At 45.6% G+C, this 17,359-nt stretch overlaps 1 protein-coding gene and 1 long non-coding RNA gene across 2 annotated transcripts in view; one reads left to right on the top strand and one right to left on the bottom strand.

Annotated features, from left to right (window-relative positions):
* LOC115505971 overlaps positions 1 to 14,991 on the top strand; it is a 56,142-nt gene extending 41,151 nt beyond the window's left edge. The window contains exon 3 of the long non-coding RNA XR_003966192.1: positions 13,818 to 14,991. This is a non-coding gene — a long non-coding RNA (uncharacterized LOC115505971). The remainder of the gene's footprint in view (positions 1 to 13,817) is intronic.
* Positions 1 to 17,359, bottom strand: part of ANXA13 (annexin A13) — a 51,198-nt gene that overhangs the window by 3,666 nt on the left and 30,173 nt on the right. The window contains exons 4-10 of the mRNA XM_030303794.1: positions 15,756 to 15,850; positions 11,802 to 11,972; positions 9,448 to 9,481; positions 9,263 to 9,342; positions 8,591 to 8,659; positions 7,839 to 7,940; positions 3,124 to 3,199 (exon numbers count right to left, since the gene is read on the bottom strand). Coding sequence (XP_030159654.1) covers positions 3,124 to 3,199; positions 7,839 to 7,940; positions 8,591 to 8,659; positions 9,263 to 9,342; positions 9,448 to 9,481; positions 11,802 to 11,972; positions 15,756 to 15,850 — 627 coding nt within the window. The remainder of the gene's footprint in view (positions 1 to 3,123; positions 3,200 to 7,838; positions 7,941 to 8,590; positions 8,660 to 9,262; positions 9,343 to 9,447; positions 9,482 to 11,801; positions 11,973 to 15,755; positions 15,851 to 17,359) is intronic.

Raw genomic sequence — 17,359 nt, 5'->3', positions numbered from 1 at the left:
CAAGAACTGAGTCAAAACCCCTCTGCTGGTCCCTGAAGACCCTTCAGGGGAGGAGGAACGCTGCGGCCACCCTCAGGCTTTCCCTGCCAAGTTCATGGTTCTTACCAGCAGGAGTAACTTTTCTTATCTGAATGAAATCTCTGATGCTGGCGTTGGGTTCAGAGGGGAAATACAGATTGGCTGGGGACTCTGCTGTAATAAAACTTCAGAATCTCGAAGACTCACTCAGCTGGACTGCCGCCAGGATGTGCTAAACATCTTTCCCGCCCTTTGTTTTTCCTCACTGGGTTTGCTCGGTGAGTTTCATCTTGGAATCTTTTCCAAGTGCCCCACAGTCTGAGCTCTCCATCTGGGATGCGGCCTCATGAAATGTTTGATGCTGTCTACAGGCCACCTTCCTGTGTTCTTGCTAGCTGCTCTTTTCTGGTCCTCCCCTTGCCTGCCAGCTTTGATCTAATCCACAGATTAGTGAAGCACAGTGCCTCTCTACTCCTGGGGAGAAATCGTTGTTCCTCTCCCCTCCTCCCATGCTTAGGGGGGGCCATCAGGACAAACACTTTGGGGAAACGAACCACTTACTCTTTAGGTGTTGGCATTTACCTAGAACACTTAACATTTTTGATGTTAGTGATTGATAGCAAGTAATACATTGAGCGTAAGTGTGGGAGGTGCATCCTTGATATGTCCTGGGATGGGAACTCTTGTTTTCTATGTAATTGCCTATATGATTGATGCTTCCGAGAATTGGAAGGGAACAGAATTAGGGAAGTAGCATCTAGGTTGGGGGTCTGTCTCTTTTATAGGCCATGTGGAAGCCACCAGAGTTTCAGGAGAACAGAAAAGCCCAGCCCCAGGTGTCTGACCTCTTTATCCTGAGAACAATCCAAAAAAGCTGCTGGATTGGTGGTGGTTGGTGGGGGGAGCCTGTCAATTTGGGGAGTGGCATACTTGAGACTCACTTAAGACCCCCTCCAAGGCAGGACACATTGATGCTGAAATGCCTAATGTCCGTGTGTTCCAACCCTTCATAGGTGTCTTCTCCCCTGACATTCCTTCTTCCTGATGTCCTGGGAAGAGAATTCTCAGCTTTTCTATTGTATGCAATCTATGCCTGGTGAATAAGGTCTGTTGTTAGCTGCCGAAGGAATCCCTCAAGAGTCTGGATGGGGCTAGCCAGGGAAAATGTGGGCATATACCCTGTGGTATCTGGAAGGCAGGATAGCCAGCCATCATGAGGAGAAGACAATCCCTTGGGGAGCTTGTAAAAGTGCGGCTTCTGGGCTCATTCTTGGAGATTCTAATAGGGAGCCTGAGATGGGGCCCAGGAATCTGTATTTTCACACACCTCTCTATAGGTGATTCTGGTGCAGGTGGGCCCTGGAGCCCACTGGAAAAGTGCTGCCCCAGAGCATCCAAGTGGTAGGAGTCATTTGGTCTCAAATTTAACCGTAAACCGGCATCTTTATGAGTCAGGTATGAGTGGGGGTGGGAAGTGCCTCGAAAATACAACTGTAAAGTCATGCTCTACAGCTTGTGTGGTTTATACTTAAGGTCGTTTCTAATCACTTTGAAGTTTCCTACCACCGGAGCATACCTAAGTCCTGCATTTTATGTTCCCCGTCTCCAGGGATGTGGCCCTTCCTTCCTCTGTACCCTCCTCACTCTGGTTGTTTTTGTTTTTATCTTTACTGTAACCTAATCTGCTGATTTGTTTGTTTCCACCATGTACTTGAAACTTCCTAAGAGCAAGAACTGGACCTATTTACCTCTGATCCCCTCACCAAGCGCAACCCCCGGCCCGGGTAGGTGCTAACTAAATGTTAAACAATTGAATGGTTTTGTTACTGTTAATAATATTGATAGTGGTTTATCATCATTGGTATAATCTGACTGAATTCTGGTATTTTCCTGATTCTTTGCACTGCCAGCACAGAAAGGAAGAATTTGGAGCCTTTGAATCAGGCTGTTGGTGGATCCCTCCATTTACTTAAGAGACTCATCTTTTAAGCCCCAAGCACAGTCGTTCATGTATGTCCAGTTGGGGTCAGGAGTGACACTAGGGATGTTTAGGCCTCTGTACATCATGGTAGAGGTCAAATTAGTAGAGGCCCTGCTAATTTGAATGCAAAATGAGGACGGACTAAAAAAAATCAATTGCTGACATTGTTTAAAAAAATTTTTTAAAGCCCCCACAAAAAGCAAAACAAAAAGTTTGGCAGATAGAGCACATTTTTTAACTTCCAGGACTACTTTTTCAATTCTTCCTCTTCCGGGGATCCGTCTTTCCGTTTCTTGTGCTATTTGAGATGGTGCCCTCGACTCCTCGCCACAGGAGAGTATGGACAATGGACAATGGCTTCATTCCAGGGCTTGCAGAAAGGAAGAAAGGAGCCTGCCAGACACAGCCCCATGCCCGTCTCTCCGCTCTTTCCTGCCTATGGGCAACACCTGGAGAGAAGGTGCTGGTGTGCTCGCTTGGCACAATAAAGATCTGGTCTCCCTCCCCACTCTTTCTCAAGAGACCTCATTCATTCTAAATGTTGAAGGGAACCAAGTGGAAAAGAACACCCTCGAGCCATCAGGCATATGCAAAAACTTGTTCATAGGTTGGAAACCTGGCTGAACCACATATGGCTCCCTGAGACTAGACAATGCTGCAGCCTGTTGACAGATGCTCTTCTCGTCGACCCACGATCTTAATGAGACTGTAGTGGATGCCATGATGCATCGCCCAGAGGCCCTCTTTGGGACCAATGCACTCATTCCATCTGCGGCCTACTGGCTGCTCACAGCTGAGTCCCTCCCCAGGAATGGCCCTCCAAGGCCCTGCCTTACCCACCATTGCAAATGCTCCGGGGTTGCGGCCAGCATCCACCGGTTGCTTGGTGTGTGGTTTAAACACCTTGCCCCCTTGCCTCCTGGCTCCAGGGCTCCATGGGGGACCAGCAAAGCCCCCGCCCCCCGTTACAGCTGCATCATGCTTACTCTCTCCCTTACCCAATGCTGCTGAGGTGTGTTGTTCCCGAACTATTCCCTAAAGTCTTCCCACATGCAAACCTCCGACTCCGAGCCTGATTCCAGGGAGCCCACCCTAAGTCAGGGACTCTGCTAGGTTTACTTTACCAAGAGTTAAGTAGGCCTTCTGCACGTCTCCCGACGTTTCTGCTTCAATGGCCTCTTCGATGTCTTTGTTGATGAGCTGGAAGGACAATCAAAGGCCAGCCATTATCACAGGTCTTGCTCTTGGCTTTGGCACTCCTGGGGTCATTTCTCTACAAAAAGCACTAAACTCTTCCAGATTTGGTCACGTGATTTAAAGGAACCTATCCTGCTCCGTGCCTTACATTTGAGTGGGGGCTCTTATGGCTGATGACTTTTGACCCCTAATGGATTTGATCCCTTCCTTGGATCAGGACAATTCCCTTGGCCTCAGTTTCCTCACCTGTAAAATTGGGAGTGGAAGAACAATGAATATATATTGTAAAATAATTCTTTACATCTCTATAATAGTTTAGTTTCCAATATGTTCTTAAAATTCTTTTCATTTCCAATTCTCTAGGAGGTTGTGGTTATTAATCATCTTACCCACACTTTTCTTATCTCCCACGTCCTGGGACTGGGGACTCAGCCACCCACAGTTTGGGTGACATAAGTAGTACAGGCTGTGAAGTTCACAGTAAGGACTTGGTCCAACGTTTTTGATAGAACGGGGCTGCGTGGGCTGGAAGCCAGGGGGCTGACCATGTCAAAACGTCACTTTCCTTCACTCTGGGGGTGATTCTAAATGATCCTATGTTCACCACCGGCTCACATATCACTCTGCACAGCATTACACGCTGGGTTTCTTTCCAAATATTTACAGAAGCTGAAGTTCAGAGTGTATTGTGACAATGCTTAATGCAAGTACCACCTGGGCCAAACTCAGGGCAGACAAATAAAAGAAAGGAGAACTCTTTGTTGGGTTTGGGGAAGTGCAGTTAAGCATTAAGAATACAGAAACTTCTTTCTTAGAAGTTATTTTTTGAGGCTATGACACAACGGTGGTTCCATAAATAGTTGGGGCCTTTGAGGACACACCAGTCAGAGTGTATGTAGTTTATTCTGAAAACACTAGTAAACAAAATAGCCTTTGTGATGCACACACAATTGATGTGGCGGGGGGGGGGGGGGAGAGGTCGAGATGTAATGAGGTTTCTCGGTCTCCTTGTCGTGGTTTGACACCTAGAGGTCTGGTGTGGGTAAGGGACGTAGACGGTGGGGATTGGCTGGGGGCTTTCAGTTCTGTCCCTTCCTTAGTTGCTCCTGGCGTCTCTTGGGTTTGATGTGGGAGCTGGTGTTTCGAAAGGGACTGGTACCACTTTCCCATGAACAGCGTTCTTGTTCTGTAGGCTGAGATTGCATTTCAAGAGGACATCTTGTTCACACGGGTCTGCATTTACTAAAAAAATAATCCTCACTTTAAACCGCTTTCTGTTTCTATTGTTAGTGCTGGGACAGCATTGCCAGGTTTCTGCTTTCTCAGTCTTTTTGCCACACAACTCCAGGGGGCACTGTTCACATTGCCCCCTCTTCTCTATCAACCTCCTGCCCACATTCCCCTCCTGGTAGCTACCAAGGCACCTCCAGGGGCTCCAGAGAACACAAATGGAAAACAATCAACTGGCCCAAGTGAATCTCCTTTGAAAATGGCAGGCTTTTCACTTCATTTCCCGGAACACTTAATTCTTAGGGGGCTCTTTAGACAGATCAGGTTTTCTGATCTTAGTACAAAAAACATCACTGGGGTAGATTCCACACAAGCCTCAAAGGCCTCTCGTTACCAGGTAGTGTTGACCATAGGGAGATTACTAGAAGAATAGGGGAGACATTTCTTTCTTTCAAAACCTATTCACCCATAGTGACAACATTCTCATAGCAGAATCCTATGCCCTCTGGGTTTGGCCACAGAAGGTACAGGACTAGAGGCTCTGGAACAAGCTCAGGAACACATCGAGGACAGGAGAGAAGTGGTGACTGATGCGGTGGGGACGCAGTGTGCCCGCGCTGTGGGTATGTGTACCTACAATTCATACTAAGGCCTGCGTAGGGAACTTCCTTCAGCTTTATAGCTGCACAAGCCTTTCATGTTTGGTCACCTTCGGGACGGTGATATTCCTGCCTGGTGTAGCAGGGCCGCAAACGCAGTTTCTTGGTGAGGATTTCTGGGAGCGTTAGTAGTTAAGACTCAAGCTTAGAGGGCAAAACCCTAACGTTTTCATGCCAAAAATAAAAATTCATCTCTATGCCAGGGCAAGCTACGCAACGTAATAGACTCCCATGATCTCATGCTAGCGGTTTATTGCTTTTAGCCAGAGACCCTTGTGAAAACTTATGAACTAGGGTCATGAGATCAGGGTGAACTCACAAAAATCAGTGATAAGAATCAAAACAGATGGTGTTCTGGGGAAGTTTTGGGAATAGAGGAACAGGTAGCATTTTAGAGCTAGTTTCATGTAAAGAATCACTAAATCAGTAAATTATTTTATTGTCCATTTGGGCTTTGTTGGTTCACATAAGGAGACAACTAACAGTTGCTGGTGTTTACTGAACGCCTATGGCATGCCAGCACTTTATTTTTAGCACTTTATTTCTATTAATTCATTAATCTTTACTAACCCTATGAAGTCAGTACCATCGTTATCCCTGTTTGACAGTTGGGGAAACTGAGGTCCGGAATCCTTAATGACTTGCTCTGGCTCATAGAGCTATCGCTCTAGAGCAGACCTTTGTGATTTTAACAGGCACCAGAATCACCGGAAAGACTTGTTGAAACATACACTCTAGGACTCCCTCTGATTCAGTAGGTCCAGGGTGGGGGGCTGAGAATTCCCTCTCTCTTTTTTTTTAAGTTTATTTATTTTGAGGGAGAGACAGCAGGGGAGGGGCAGAATGAGAGGCTGAAAGAGAGAATCCCAAACAGACTCTGCACTGTTAGCATGGAGCCTAATGCAGGGGTCGAACCTACCAACTGTGATATCATGACCTGAGCCGAAATCAAGAGTTGGATTCTTAACCAACTGAACCACCCAGGTGCCTCTCTCTCTCTCTCTCTCTCTCTTAAAATAAGAGAATTCTCATTTTTAACATGTTCGCAAGTGATACTGATGCTATTTGGGGATTAATTTTGAGAACAACTGGCCTGGAGAATATCCTTGTAGGTCGTTAGCAGTTCATGTATACACACACACACACACGCACACATGCACGCTAACATGTATGTGTGTTTCCACGGTGATCACCAATGGCAGCCATCCCCAGAAACTCCATCCATGGCCCCAGCCACGTGGAAAGAGGGTGTAGGTCATGGAGAAGTCTTCCAGCTCAGAGTCTACCCCGTTCCAGGAGCAGAGGCCAGAGGAACGCAGGGTCAGCTGGCTTTGATCATGACTCTGGGCATGATTTGAAAGCAAAAGGCCCTCCAGGCTTATATACAGTAATGATAAAATTCCCAAGCTTTATTGTCTTTTCATCTGCTGGCAACACATAGGAAATGCTATTTCGAGTGAGGAGTGGCCAGCTCCCGCCGAGGTAGAAGCTCGGGCTGGGGAATCTTGCTGTTCTCATCCACTTTCTGCTACCGGCTTGCTGTGTGGTCCTGATAAGTTACAGATGGCGCCTTACTCATAACAGACTTTCCTTGTCCAGCAGTTGTAGGTAACAATGGCTGCTTAGCCGACATTACCGTTACAGGATTGTTGTGAAATTGGAATGAGATACAGGGCACAGAAGTGCTTTGAATAGTTAAAAGCACTCTACAAATATAAAATAGGAGACCAAAAAAATCTGATACTCCACAAAAGGCTTCTTGCAATGAAAGACTGATTTTCAAGGAAGGACTCAGCACTAAATGCTTTGAAGTAACTAACTCATCTTGTTGGCTTAAGATTATCATCAGATAAAAAATAATTGTAAACAGCAATTTATACACGTCTTTTCAGGAGTATCTCTGAGGTATATCTCATCTGTCTTGGGAGTGGTAGGCACTCTGTTAACCCAACTATAAACTGGAATAATAGTAAGAGAGAACATTTGTGTGCTTACCACACGCCAGGTACTATTCTGAGCCTTTTACATTTATTATTTAACTTTTTTTTAATGTTTATTTTTGAGAGAAAGACAGAGAGAGACAGAGCATGAGTAGGGGAGGGGCGGAGAGAGAGGGAGACACAGAATCCTAAGCAGGCTCCAGTCTCTGAGCTGTCAGCACAGAGCCCGACGCGGGGCCCCGAACTCATCATGAACAGTGAAATCATGACCTGAGCTCAAGTCAGACGCTTAACCGACTGAGCCATTGGGGCTCCTCTATATTATTTAACTCTTGAAAGAAGCCCAAGAGGGTGTGACGATGAAGATTATTGTCCCATTTTACAAATGAGGACAGAGAGTCTGCCAGTGATAGGACATGGATTTGAACCTGGATGTTGACTCTAGGGCTTTGCTCTTCAGCTTGACACTCCTCTGCTTTCCTAGCCTCTGCTGTTAAGCAGGGGTTCCCAACCTTGGCACTACATTTGGAGCTGGATAAGCCTTTGTTGTGGGGCTGTCCTGTGCATTGTAGGATGTATAATAGCCTTGACCTACTAGATGCTCTTAGCGTTGCCTCCCCAACACCCAAGGTGACAACCCAAATGTTTCCAGACATTACCAATTATTCCTTGAGGTGGGGAAGAAGCAAAATCATCTCTGATTAAGAGCTGCTATTGTAAAACACCCCCACAGTTCCTTATCCCTGATCTGGACTTCTTTTGGAAATAGTAGTTTTGGTGTGAACTCCATTGCCCTGGTGCTTGTTTACTTACAATCTGGTAGGCTTGAAAGGTGGCCCGTAATTGCTTGTGGCTCCTCTTGGCCAAGACTTCATTGAAGGCAAGCTCATCAGTGCCCCAGCGGTCCTCCCCTGCCTGCAGGACAAATGCAAACATTTTGGAAAAGCCTTTTGCGTAAAAGACTGAATATACTGTTCTATGACCAGGCCTTGCTTACAGGCAGTTAGAAAATATGCACTGAATAGAAGTCAAATTGATCAACTAAGCACTATACCTGAGAGTTTACTTCACACATCTATTTATAATATTTATACCTTCCTTGTTCCAAAATGGACCTGAAGCAGTTAACTCTGAAACGCAAGAATAGGAACAATTCTTTTTTTTTCTTTAATTTTTATTTATTTTTGAGAGAGAGAGAGGGAGAGAGAGAGACAGACTGTGAGCCAGGGAGGGGCAGAGAGAGAGGTAGACAGAACCCGGAGCAGGCTCCAGGCTCTGAGCTGTCAGCACAGAGCCCGACGCGGGGCTCGAACCCACAAACCGTGAGATCATGACCTGAGCCGAAGTTGGACACTTAACCGACTGAGCCACCCAGGCGCCCCAAGAATAGGAACAATTCTTACAGGTTCACAAAGACTGTATATATTGAAAATATTTTAAAGATCATACTTATTTCTCAAGAAACTCCCATTTGCATGAAACAGAGGAATATTTGTTGAAAATAGTGCTAAGAAACTTTAAAAAGGACAAAGAATTGGCGGGGACTGGTGCATCTGCACACTTACATCATACAGATCCTTGGCATCCCGACCAGCTAGATCTCTGTCCACTTCATCTCCTTCATCACGATTAGCCTAGAAAAATTGACACGTTGTTATTAACTTGAGTTCCCACTTGACCACAGAAAACAAAAAGAGAAAGTCCTGGAAAGCTGGGGGTGATTGCAGAAGGGTGGTCTGGAGGAGATGGAACCTGGCAAAGTGGCAGTGTTGCTCTTTGCTGCCATCTTTAGGCACAACTGATAAGCAGGCTAGCTTCTGAAACAACACTTGAGTTTTTCTCGTAGAAACCAGGGTGGCTCACAAACCCCACTGACCTCTAAGCAGGCTGAAAGCAACCTCGTGATGTTCCCTGGAGTGACTCCATTGGAAAGCTAATAGTGATCCTTTCAAAATATCTTACTTCACCTCTTGGGGGTTCCCAGTGCTGAAGAACCCTGAAACTTGGTCATGGAAGGTTCTGAATTCTAACCTGAGCCCTGTGTGGCCAGCGGAATCCTGAGTGGTCCAACCCTTATATGACCCCCTTCCCTTGAGTGCGGCTAAGACCTGTGAATATAAGCTGTCACTCCCACGATGTTATGTTAATATAAAAAGGAGATTTTACCGGTGCAATTAAGGTCTGTAATTAGTTGCGTTGATCAAAGGAGATATTCCCCTTGGTGGGCCTGATCTTACCTGTAGCAGGGACACCAGAATTTTCTTTAGGGTTCCACTTGTATCAGCTTTGACATCTGATTCAAGGCTCCTGTCAAACACTTTCGAAGAAGAAAAAGGGAGGAGAGAAAGCAGATGATTTCATTTCCCAGAAGTATTTTGAAAGGAACATTCTTTATCCAAAGTCAGAACAAAAGGTCACTTACACCTTTGGTAGGCTTCTTTAATGGCCATGATCTCCTAGGAAGGGTAATAAAACAAAAATCAATACTCCAAGGTGGGGTTGATCAGTAGGAGACACAGAGATACACAAGGAAATGGCCAGAACCTGTCTCCAGGCACAGGATGCCTCCATGACTTCCTCCAAAGAGAGCCATCCTATGGCTCAGGGCCTAGGCCTGGGGCGGGTCCCTGGAGGTGTGAAGAAGCCCCTGGGTGCAAACATCTCAAACCACACACCAAACACATGCATACATTCTCCTTAGTTAAAAGCAAAACTACCCCAGCTAAGCTAATGTCTTACTTTGCTGCCTCCTCACTCCGTCTCACGCTCCCATCTCTACTCAGGTGGCTAGTGTCACACAGTGGGTATCTTCCCAAGCATTTGTCCTTGCATTTGTATACAGATAGGTGTGCTACTGAAAACATATAGAATTGTTTTGTGTATGTGTTTCCAAAGTGGAATACTGTATGTGTTGTTCTTGGACTTATTTTTTCACCCAGTAATGTGTCTTGGGGATCCAGCTACGCTTGTCCGTAGTCACCTAGTGTTTTTTAGGTGGATACAAAACGTCTCGGCCTACAGCAAGCCACGGTTTATTTAGCGAGCCTCGGATGGATGTACATTCAGGTTGCTTCCAATTTTTTCCCTACTGGACACAAGGCTTCATGCAGTAAACAATGTGCTGCGTGCAGGGCTGCAAGTTTCTCTCTGGGGTGTGTACTGGGAAGATGTGCTTTGTGTTTCAATGACTCAGGCTAAGTGGCCCCGTCAGGAGCTGCCTCAGTTTACATTTAGGCCAGCAGTGTCTAGGAGCAGGCATTCCCCAGATGTTCACTGGCAAACTGTTTAAGAGTTAGCAGCAGGCCAGGGAAAAGGCAGTGGGGACAGTGGGACGGGGGGAGCCTGGGGGGCCGGAGGATGTGAGAGTTGGTGGGAGCTGATCACTTGTGTCCATGAAGCTCTTTCTTTTCTTCTCCTTCTAACCCACTTCCAGGATGTGCCTGAACCCAAGACCTGCTCTCTCCCTACTTTTCTTTTTATTGTCAGATCGATTTGATTGTGGGGGAGAAAAAGAGCTTGTTTGTTGTTCGAGAGCAGGGCTTGCAAGAAACTAGGCTGAGGGGGAACCACATGTGGTCAAGTGAGATTAGAAAAATAATGATCAGAACCTTCTTGCCAAGGCAGCCTGCCGATTACCCTAATATTGGACGCCTCCTGGCTGGGACTGTGGAGCTTCTGGAAGGTGGGGGACCTCGACCGGGAACACCGTATAACTGCAGGACCAGACTGATACCATCCTCCTTCGCTGACCCTTCCTGAACAAAAACTCCTTGAAATGGAGGGTTTTTATTATCTTGTGGAAAGAAAAGAAGTCCAGGGATGCTGAGGAAAGGGGTTCAGGGGTTTGGAGAAATGTGCTGGACCCCACAGACTGAGCAGAAGGAACCAACCCAAGGTCATCTACATGCAAGTCTTTTAAAGTATTGTTTTAGCATCAGAGATCTGTTGAAGTTTTTCCTTGCTGTTGGCTCCAAACACTGCTTCTGTTTCCTACCTGGAGGCCTCAAGGATGTTGGGGACTTTCTGGCTTTTTCCTTGCTGGACTTCCCCCATTCTACATGATGAGTGGTTGCAGCAGAGAGTGGGGGTCTCCAAATAATGATTTGTGGACCCTCTCTACTCGTGATGAATTCCTTGGCCCTCGTGGCTTCTGGAACCAAAGATGAATGAGCTTCGACTAAAGCCTTAACAAAGGCTCTTTTCAGCTCCTGAAATGGCAGCATGTGCCCAGGGACAGGGGGAGAGGTCTGCTGATAGAAGTAGATGGAAACCTCCAGGAAGGTGCTGGCAGCCACGAGAGGTGTTCACGGGGATCCCCTCTGCACCAACTGCTTCCCTGCCTCTTTATGGTCCTTTTTGTACTCTATGCTAGATGACAGCCATGGACAAGGCAGCTGCACAAACACGCTTAGCCCATTTATTGCATTATTTGTGCCGAAGACCTGCAAAGCCAGGCTGGGTGGAGGAAAGCAGAATCTTGCCTCCTGCATATAAAACTATGCATTCCTCTCAGAAATACAAAACCTGCGTTGACACAGCTGTTCTGGAAGGATCTCTTCTGTCAAGCCAGAGGCGGAAACACGAAGACTGACAGCTGGAAGATTGGAAGAGGGATCTCTCCTGCACGTGCCAAACGGACATGTTTCTGTCCAGACACTTGCTCACCTCACGAATGGAATGTGAGGTGTAGGTTTCCTTCTGGCTGCTGCCACCCTCTCTGATGGGCATCTGGACGCTCCTTCAGGGGCTGGGGCTGAGGGCTTGGCTGGCACTCACCTTATTGGTTCTTGTGCACAGGACCTCGATGATCACTGCCTCATCTGTGCCCAGACCCTTCATGGCCTTTTGCAGCTGGCGGGCATCGTACTCACTGGGGCGGTCCAGGAGGGCCAAGGCTGTCTTCTCAAAGCTTCCACTCATTTCGCTCTTGAACACCTCCTCCAGGTCCTGGAGGAAGATAGCAGGAGCTCTGACTGGGAAATGGCCCAAAGCAGAGGACAGGCTTCCCGCTGCATGGCCTCAGGGTCAACAGGAAGATTGCCAAGGACACATGGGGAAGGAGAGTGAGCTGGGCAGAGCTCTAGTGACACGAGTGACCTGCTGTGGAGGACAGTCGTCACTGTGACTTCCTCTGGGACTGGCAGAGAGGCAGAGAAGATCCCTTGCTCGGGGCTGGAGACCCCAAAGATGAATCACAATAACAAACGGCATTTGCTGGATAGTTTAGGGTTCAGAGAGCCTTCTCGCTGATCTCCAGAATAGCCCTGGCAGGAGAGGGGAGAGGTATTGGCATCATTTCTATTTACTGACCTCAAAAAAATGAAGGACTTCCCCGCAAACACTTGCATGACTAGAAAGGCCTGAAACATGAGTTTGTTGTCTCTGGGGGATCAGATCATTTGTCATCCAAATTTAAATGGTTCTTGTTTTGTTTTAGAGAGAGAGTGAGTGGAGGAGAGGGGCAGAAGGAGAATCTCAAGCAGGCTCCACGCTCAGCATGGAGCCCAACGTAGGGCTTGATCCCACACCCTGGGATCATGACCCGAGCCAAAATCAAGAGTGAGACGTTCAACTGACTGAGCCACCCAGGCCCCCCTGAGGTGGTTTTGAGAGTGAATGGGGGAAATAATAAGCTAGCGGTAATTACAACGGCATAACACGAATAAATGAGGGCCACCCTGGGCACACCAGATGTGTAGTCACTTTGGTTAACTTGTTAAATCTGGACAGGGACACACGTGGGAAAGCACTCAGGTAGGGAGAAGAAATGAAATACATTAAGGAAGAAATGAAGTATATGAAATGCCCACTGGCGTCTGTTTTTAGCAAGTGTCCATCTTCAAGGATGTTTTTTGGGAGGTGCGGTCTTATAGGTGAACTGCCTGCTCCTACCTGTGTATCTCTGACATGATGGGTTCGTGACAAAAGGGACAAAAATTGGTGTTCAGTCTAACTAGTGTCGCCAACGTCCCAACTTTAGTGAAGGACCTTGAAGAGGGAACCTCGTGTCCGGGTGTGGATCAGACTGGGAACTCGTGGAGCGGTTAGCAGCTTAGGAACTCAAATTACATCACGGAGTAGGTGTGGCCACTCAGCAATGTGGCATGATGGCTAATGACACGATCACAGCAGCCGTGTGACCTTGGAAATGTACTTTAACCAATTGTCAGTTTCCTTCTCTGAAAAATGGGGGTCTGATGAGACTCACCTCTTTTTTTTTTAATGTTTAGTTTTTGAGAGAGAGAGAGAGAGAGAGAGAGAGAACCAGCAGAGGAGAGGCAGAGAGAGAGGGAGACACAGAATCCCAAGCAGGCTCCAGGCTCTGAGCTGTCAGCACAGAGCCCAACTCTGGGCTTCAACTGACAAACCGTGAGATCATGACCTGAGGGGAAGTCCAACGCTCAACCGACTGAGCCACCCCGGCACCCCCAATAGACTCAACTCAGGGTTGTTGGGAGAATTAACTGAGACCATCCACGTAAAGCCCAAGCCTGGAACACTTTAAATGTTCAGTAAGTGGGTATTACTATTATTCCACCCTGAAAGGAACTTTCTAAGAGAAGGCTAATCAACTGTTTCTTTTATGAACCTCTGAGCTCTGAGCCTGGGGAAAAAACCCGGAAGATTTTGCCTAATGAGTGGGGTTTGCAGTCTTATGTGGGGGCCGTGGTATCACTGCCTCTGTCTTCAGGCAGCTGCTCCATCTAACGCTGCATCCTCTAAAGGCAGGCCTTTGGTCAGTACTCTACAGTGTGGACCCATCCAAAGACTGGAAATGTTTTTTTTTTTCAGGTCAGATGGGCATTGCGTAGAACTTCAGAGAAGAGAAACCCCAGCTGCCTACTCTTACAAGCCACAAGCATGAAAACAGATCCTTGTGTGTTTACATTCTGTTTGGACACGGAAGCCGGCTCAGGATATCTCAGCTCTAATCCTGGTTTTCCGGCTCACTTGCGGTGTCACCTTGGGATGCGAGTTCTCTTTGGAGCTTGGTTGCCATGGGGACTTTGATTTGTCTGTTTCTAACATCTTTGAGCTTCAGATGTGATTCTAGACCACCTCCTTGGCAGTCTCAACTGTCTGAAACAGCCACGAACTGGAAAGTAAGCAAAGATTGGCACGTGTTGGTATTGCAAAGTTTGGTGCTAGAGCATGCCTACTTTATCTTTAGCAGAGCGCCTAAGTCCTCACCTCGAACTCATTTACTCTGCTTTACACTCAAGTTTAAGAAGCCTGTATCTGACTTTCCATGTCAGTAGGGTGGGGGTACACATAGCACTTGAGAGGCTGCTACAGTTAGGCGTGCCGACAAGCATAAAAGTTCAACGTCATTCAATTCAATTCCATGCAGCTGAGCTGAAGATTCACGGACTTTCATCAATGTCATCAAGGAATGACACTGACAAGCCTGATTCTGAAGAGAGAAGCAGAAAAACTATAAAAGTGTAGCCTTGTGGGCCATTTAGTGTAGAAATAAATAGCTCCTCTCGTGGCAATGAGTTCTTCAGGAGTGGACATTGGCCCTGGAGTCAGAAGACTGGGATGGGAGTGTCGGTTCTTTTTCTTACTAAGTGTGTGATTTTGCTTGAGTCACGGAAACAGAGGAGCTCCAGGTTTCTTCTCTATAAAATGGAAACAATCGTACCTAGGATAGCTTCCCTTTACTGATACGTGCTGCTGTTAGCCTGTTTGATTCTCTCAGCAACCTGAGAATTACATTTCATTCTGTATGTGAGGACACCAAGGCCTAAAGAGATTATTGTCTGCCCAACGTCAAATAAGTAAGAAAACCCATCTCTATATCTATTTATACATGGAGGGATTGAAACTGTAAAGGTTTTATAAACATGTATTAAAATACAGCATGATAATTAATATTCATTTTGCACGCTGATAATTCTAATGACAGTAAAAAGTGGTTAAATTGTAGGGGCACCTGGGTGGCTCAGTCGGTTAAGCATCTGACTCTTGATTTCAGCTCAGGTCATGATCTCACAGTTCATGAGTTCAAGCCTCCCATCAGGCTCTGTGCTGACAGTGCAGAGCCTGCTTGGGATCTCTCTCTCCCTCTCTTTCTGCCCCTCCCCTGCTCTCTCTCCCTCTCTCTGTGTCTCAAAAAAAAAAAAAAAAAAAAACCTAAAAAAAAAAAGAAAAGGTTAAATTGTATTCATCTTATATTAATAAAGAAAATAGAAAGCCTACTGCATACTTAAAAAAAATCAATACATAACAACATCAACAACAACAAAACAAATGAAAGAAAAGACACATAAAGAAAGAAAAAAGTGGTCATGCTTAACGAAATGGAGGGTTTTTTCAGTGTTCTATAACAATCACTTATGAAGAACATATCATTCTTGAAGACAGATGGATAAATGAAAAATTCTTATATAAAGACCCACCTGTGAAAACTGATTTTCAAGTTATTGGCCTATCTGTAAGTTAGTATGTAGAATTATCAATGGGAAAATGACAGAGGGATTACTAGGAAAAGGAAGTCAGTTTTCAAAAGGAGTTAAAGAATATTGATTATATAGGCTATGAAGTTAACAAGGCAATTTCAGTTTTTCTGAAATCAATTAAAATTGTAAAGAGTAGTTTACTTTTGTTTGCTCTTGAGCTAACTGATTAAAGCTTTAAAGATATTCTCTGCTGCCTTGGGAAGGTAGAGAAAGCAGAGACCTCCAAGGCCAAGGCTGTGTGCCCGTTTTCAGGGACGCTTGGAATCACCTTGCCATACGTTGCCTTGTACTTTTGCTTTATTTGTTGCCTCTCATCCGATGTCCTGCTTGATAAGATTTCAATGATGGCTGCTTCATCGGTTCCTAAAGTGCAGGAGAAAGAGACAAGGCCAAGAGTGAACAATAAAGAAGATGGAGGTTGATTTTACTCAATTCCAAGGAAGCTGGGGCATTGGTTAGAGGCTTCAGTGGAGCCTAGATGCATCCCTTAGCTTTAATATCTCATGGAGAAGTGTGTTCTTTTCACTCACTTGACAAATATCCATGGAGGCCTCACATGGCATGAAGCACAGTGCTAGACATTGCAGTGGAAAGAGAAACGAGTATGGCCTTAATTTCACTCCCAGTATTCAAGAGAAATGAAAACAATGGCCACACAAAACTTGCACACAAATGTTTGTTGCTTCATAATTCATAATAGCTGAAAGGTTTCTAACAACCTGAATGTCCATCAGTGAACAAACAGATAAACAAATGTGGTATATCCATACAATGGACTATTACTTGGCCAGAAAAATGAATGAAGTCCTGATACATGCTACAGTTTGAATGAACCTTGAAACATTATGCTAAGTGAAAGAATCCAGTCACAGAAGAACACATATATATATTATTCCATTCATATGAAAGTCAAGAATAGGGAAATCTATAAAGATAGAAAGGAGATTAGTGTCTGGGGATGGGCTGGGTAGGGAGGTGACAGCTAAAGAGTAGGAGGTTTCTTTTTTGAGGTGATGAAAATGTTCAAAGTTGACTGCAATGATGATTTTGCGTATCTGTGAGTATATTAAAAACCATTGAATTGTACATTTTAAATGGGTGAATTGTATGGGATGTGAATTTACACCTCAATAAAACTGAAAAAATCTGAAAAAAAAAAGTATGGTCTGTTCCTTGGCCTCCAGGTACTTAAAGCTGAGTAGAAGAGAATAAAATATAGGCCCACATTGCTACAATATGAAGCCCACCCTTAAACTTGTCAATGTCAAGAGAGAAGTCCAAATTGGGACCATGATGGGTAATTGTCTCTTTAAGCTCCTGACTGTTACATTAAAATTTTTTTTATATTTATTTATTTTTGAGAGAGAGAGAGCATGAACAGAGGTGGGGAGAGAGGGGGAGAGAGAGAGAGAGAGAGAGAGAGAGAGAGAAAGAGAGAGAGAGAGAGAGAGAGAGAGAGAGAGAGAATCTGAAGCAGACTCCACATCATCAGCACAGAGCCCCATGTAAGACTCGAACCCATGAACCACAAGATCATGACCTGAGCCAAAGTCAGACACTCAACCAACTGAGCCACCCAGGTGCTCCCTGACTCTTACATTTTTAGATTACACTCTTTCTAAAAAGTTTTTCCTCTGATGTTCCAAAAGTACCACATGCTCATTGTAGGCAATTTGATCAGTATCAAAAACTATAATGAATAAGAAATAAGGGGAGAATATCCTTTTTAAGAACATGGAGACAGGATTGGAAAGCTGATTCAGGGATTGCAGGTGTGGGAATGAGAAAGTCTACTTAGCCAGCAAACCCTGAATTCGATTCTTCAGCCTGGATTCAAGTAATTCTTCTACCCTTATGGACTATATGGCATTG

This window comes from Lynx canadensis, chromosome F2 (assembly GCF_007474595.2).
Source record: "Lynx canadensis isolate LIC74 chromosome F2, mLynCan4.pri.v2, whole genome shotgun sequence".
Classification (NCBI taxonomy): domain Eukaryota; kingdom Metazoa; phylum Chordata; class Mammalia; order Carnivora; family Felidae; genus Lynx; species Lynx canadensis.
The sequence above is the reverse complement of the archived record's forward strand: the minus strand, read 5'-3'. Positions and strand labels throughout refer to the sequence as shown.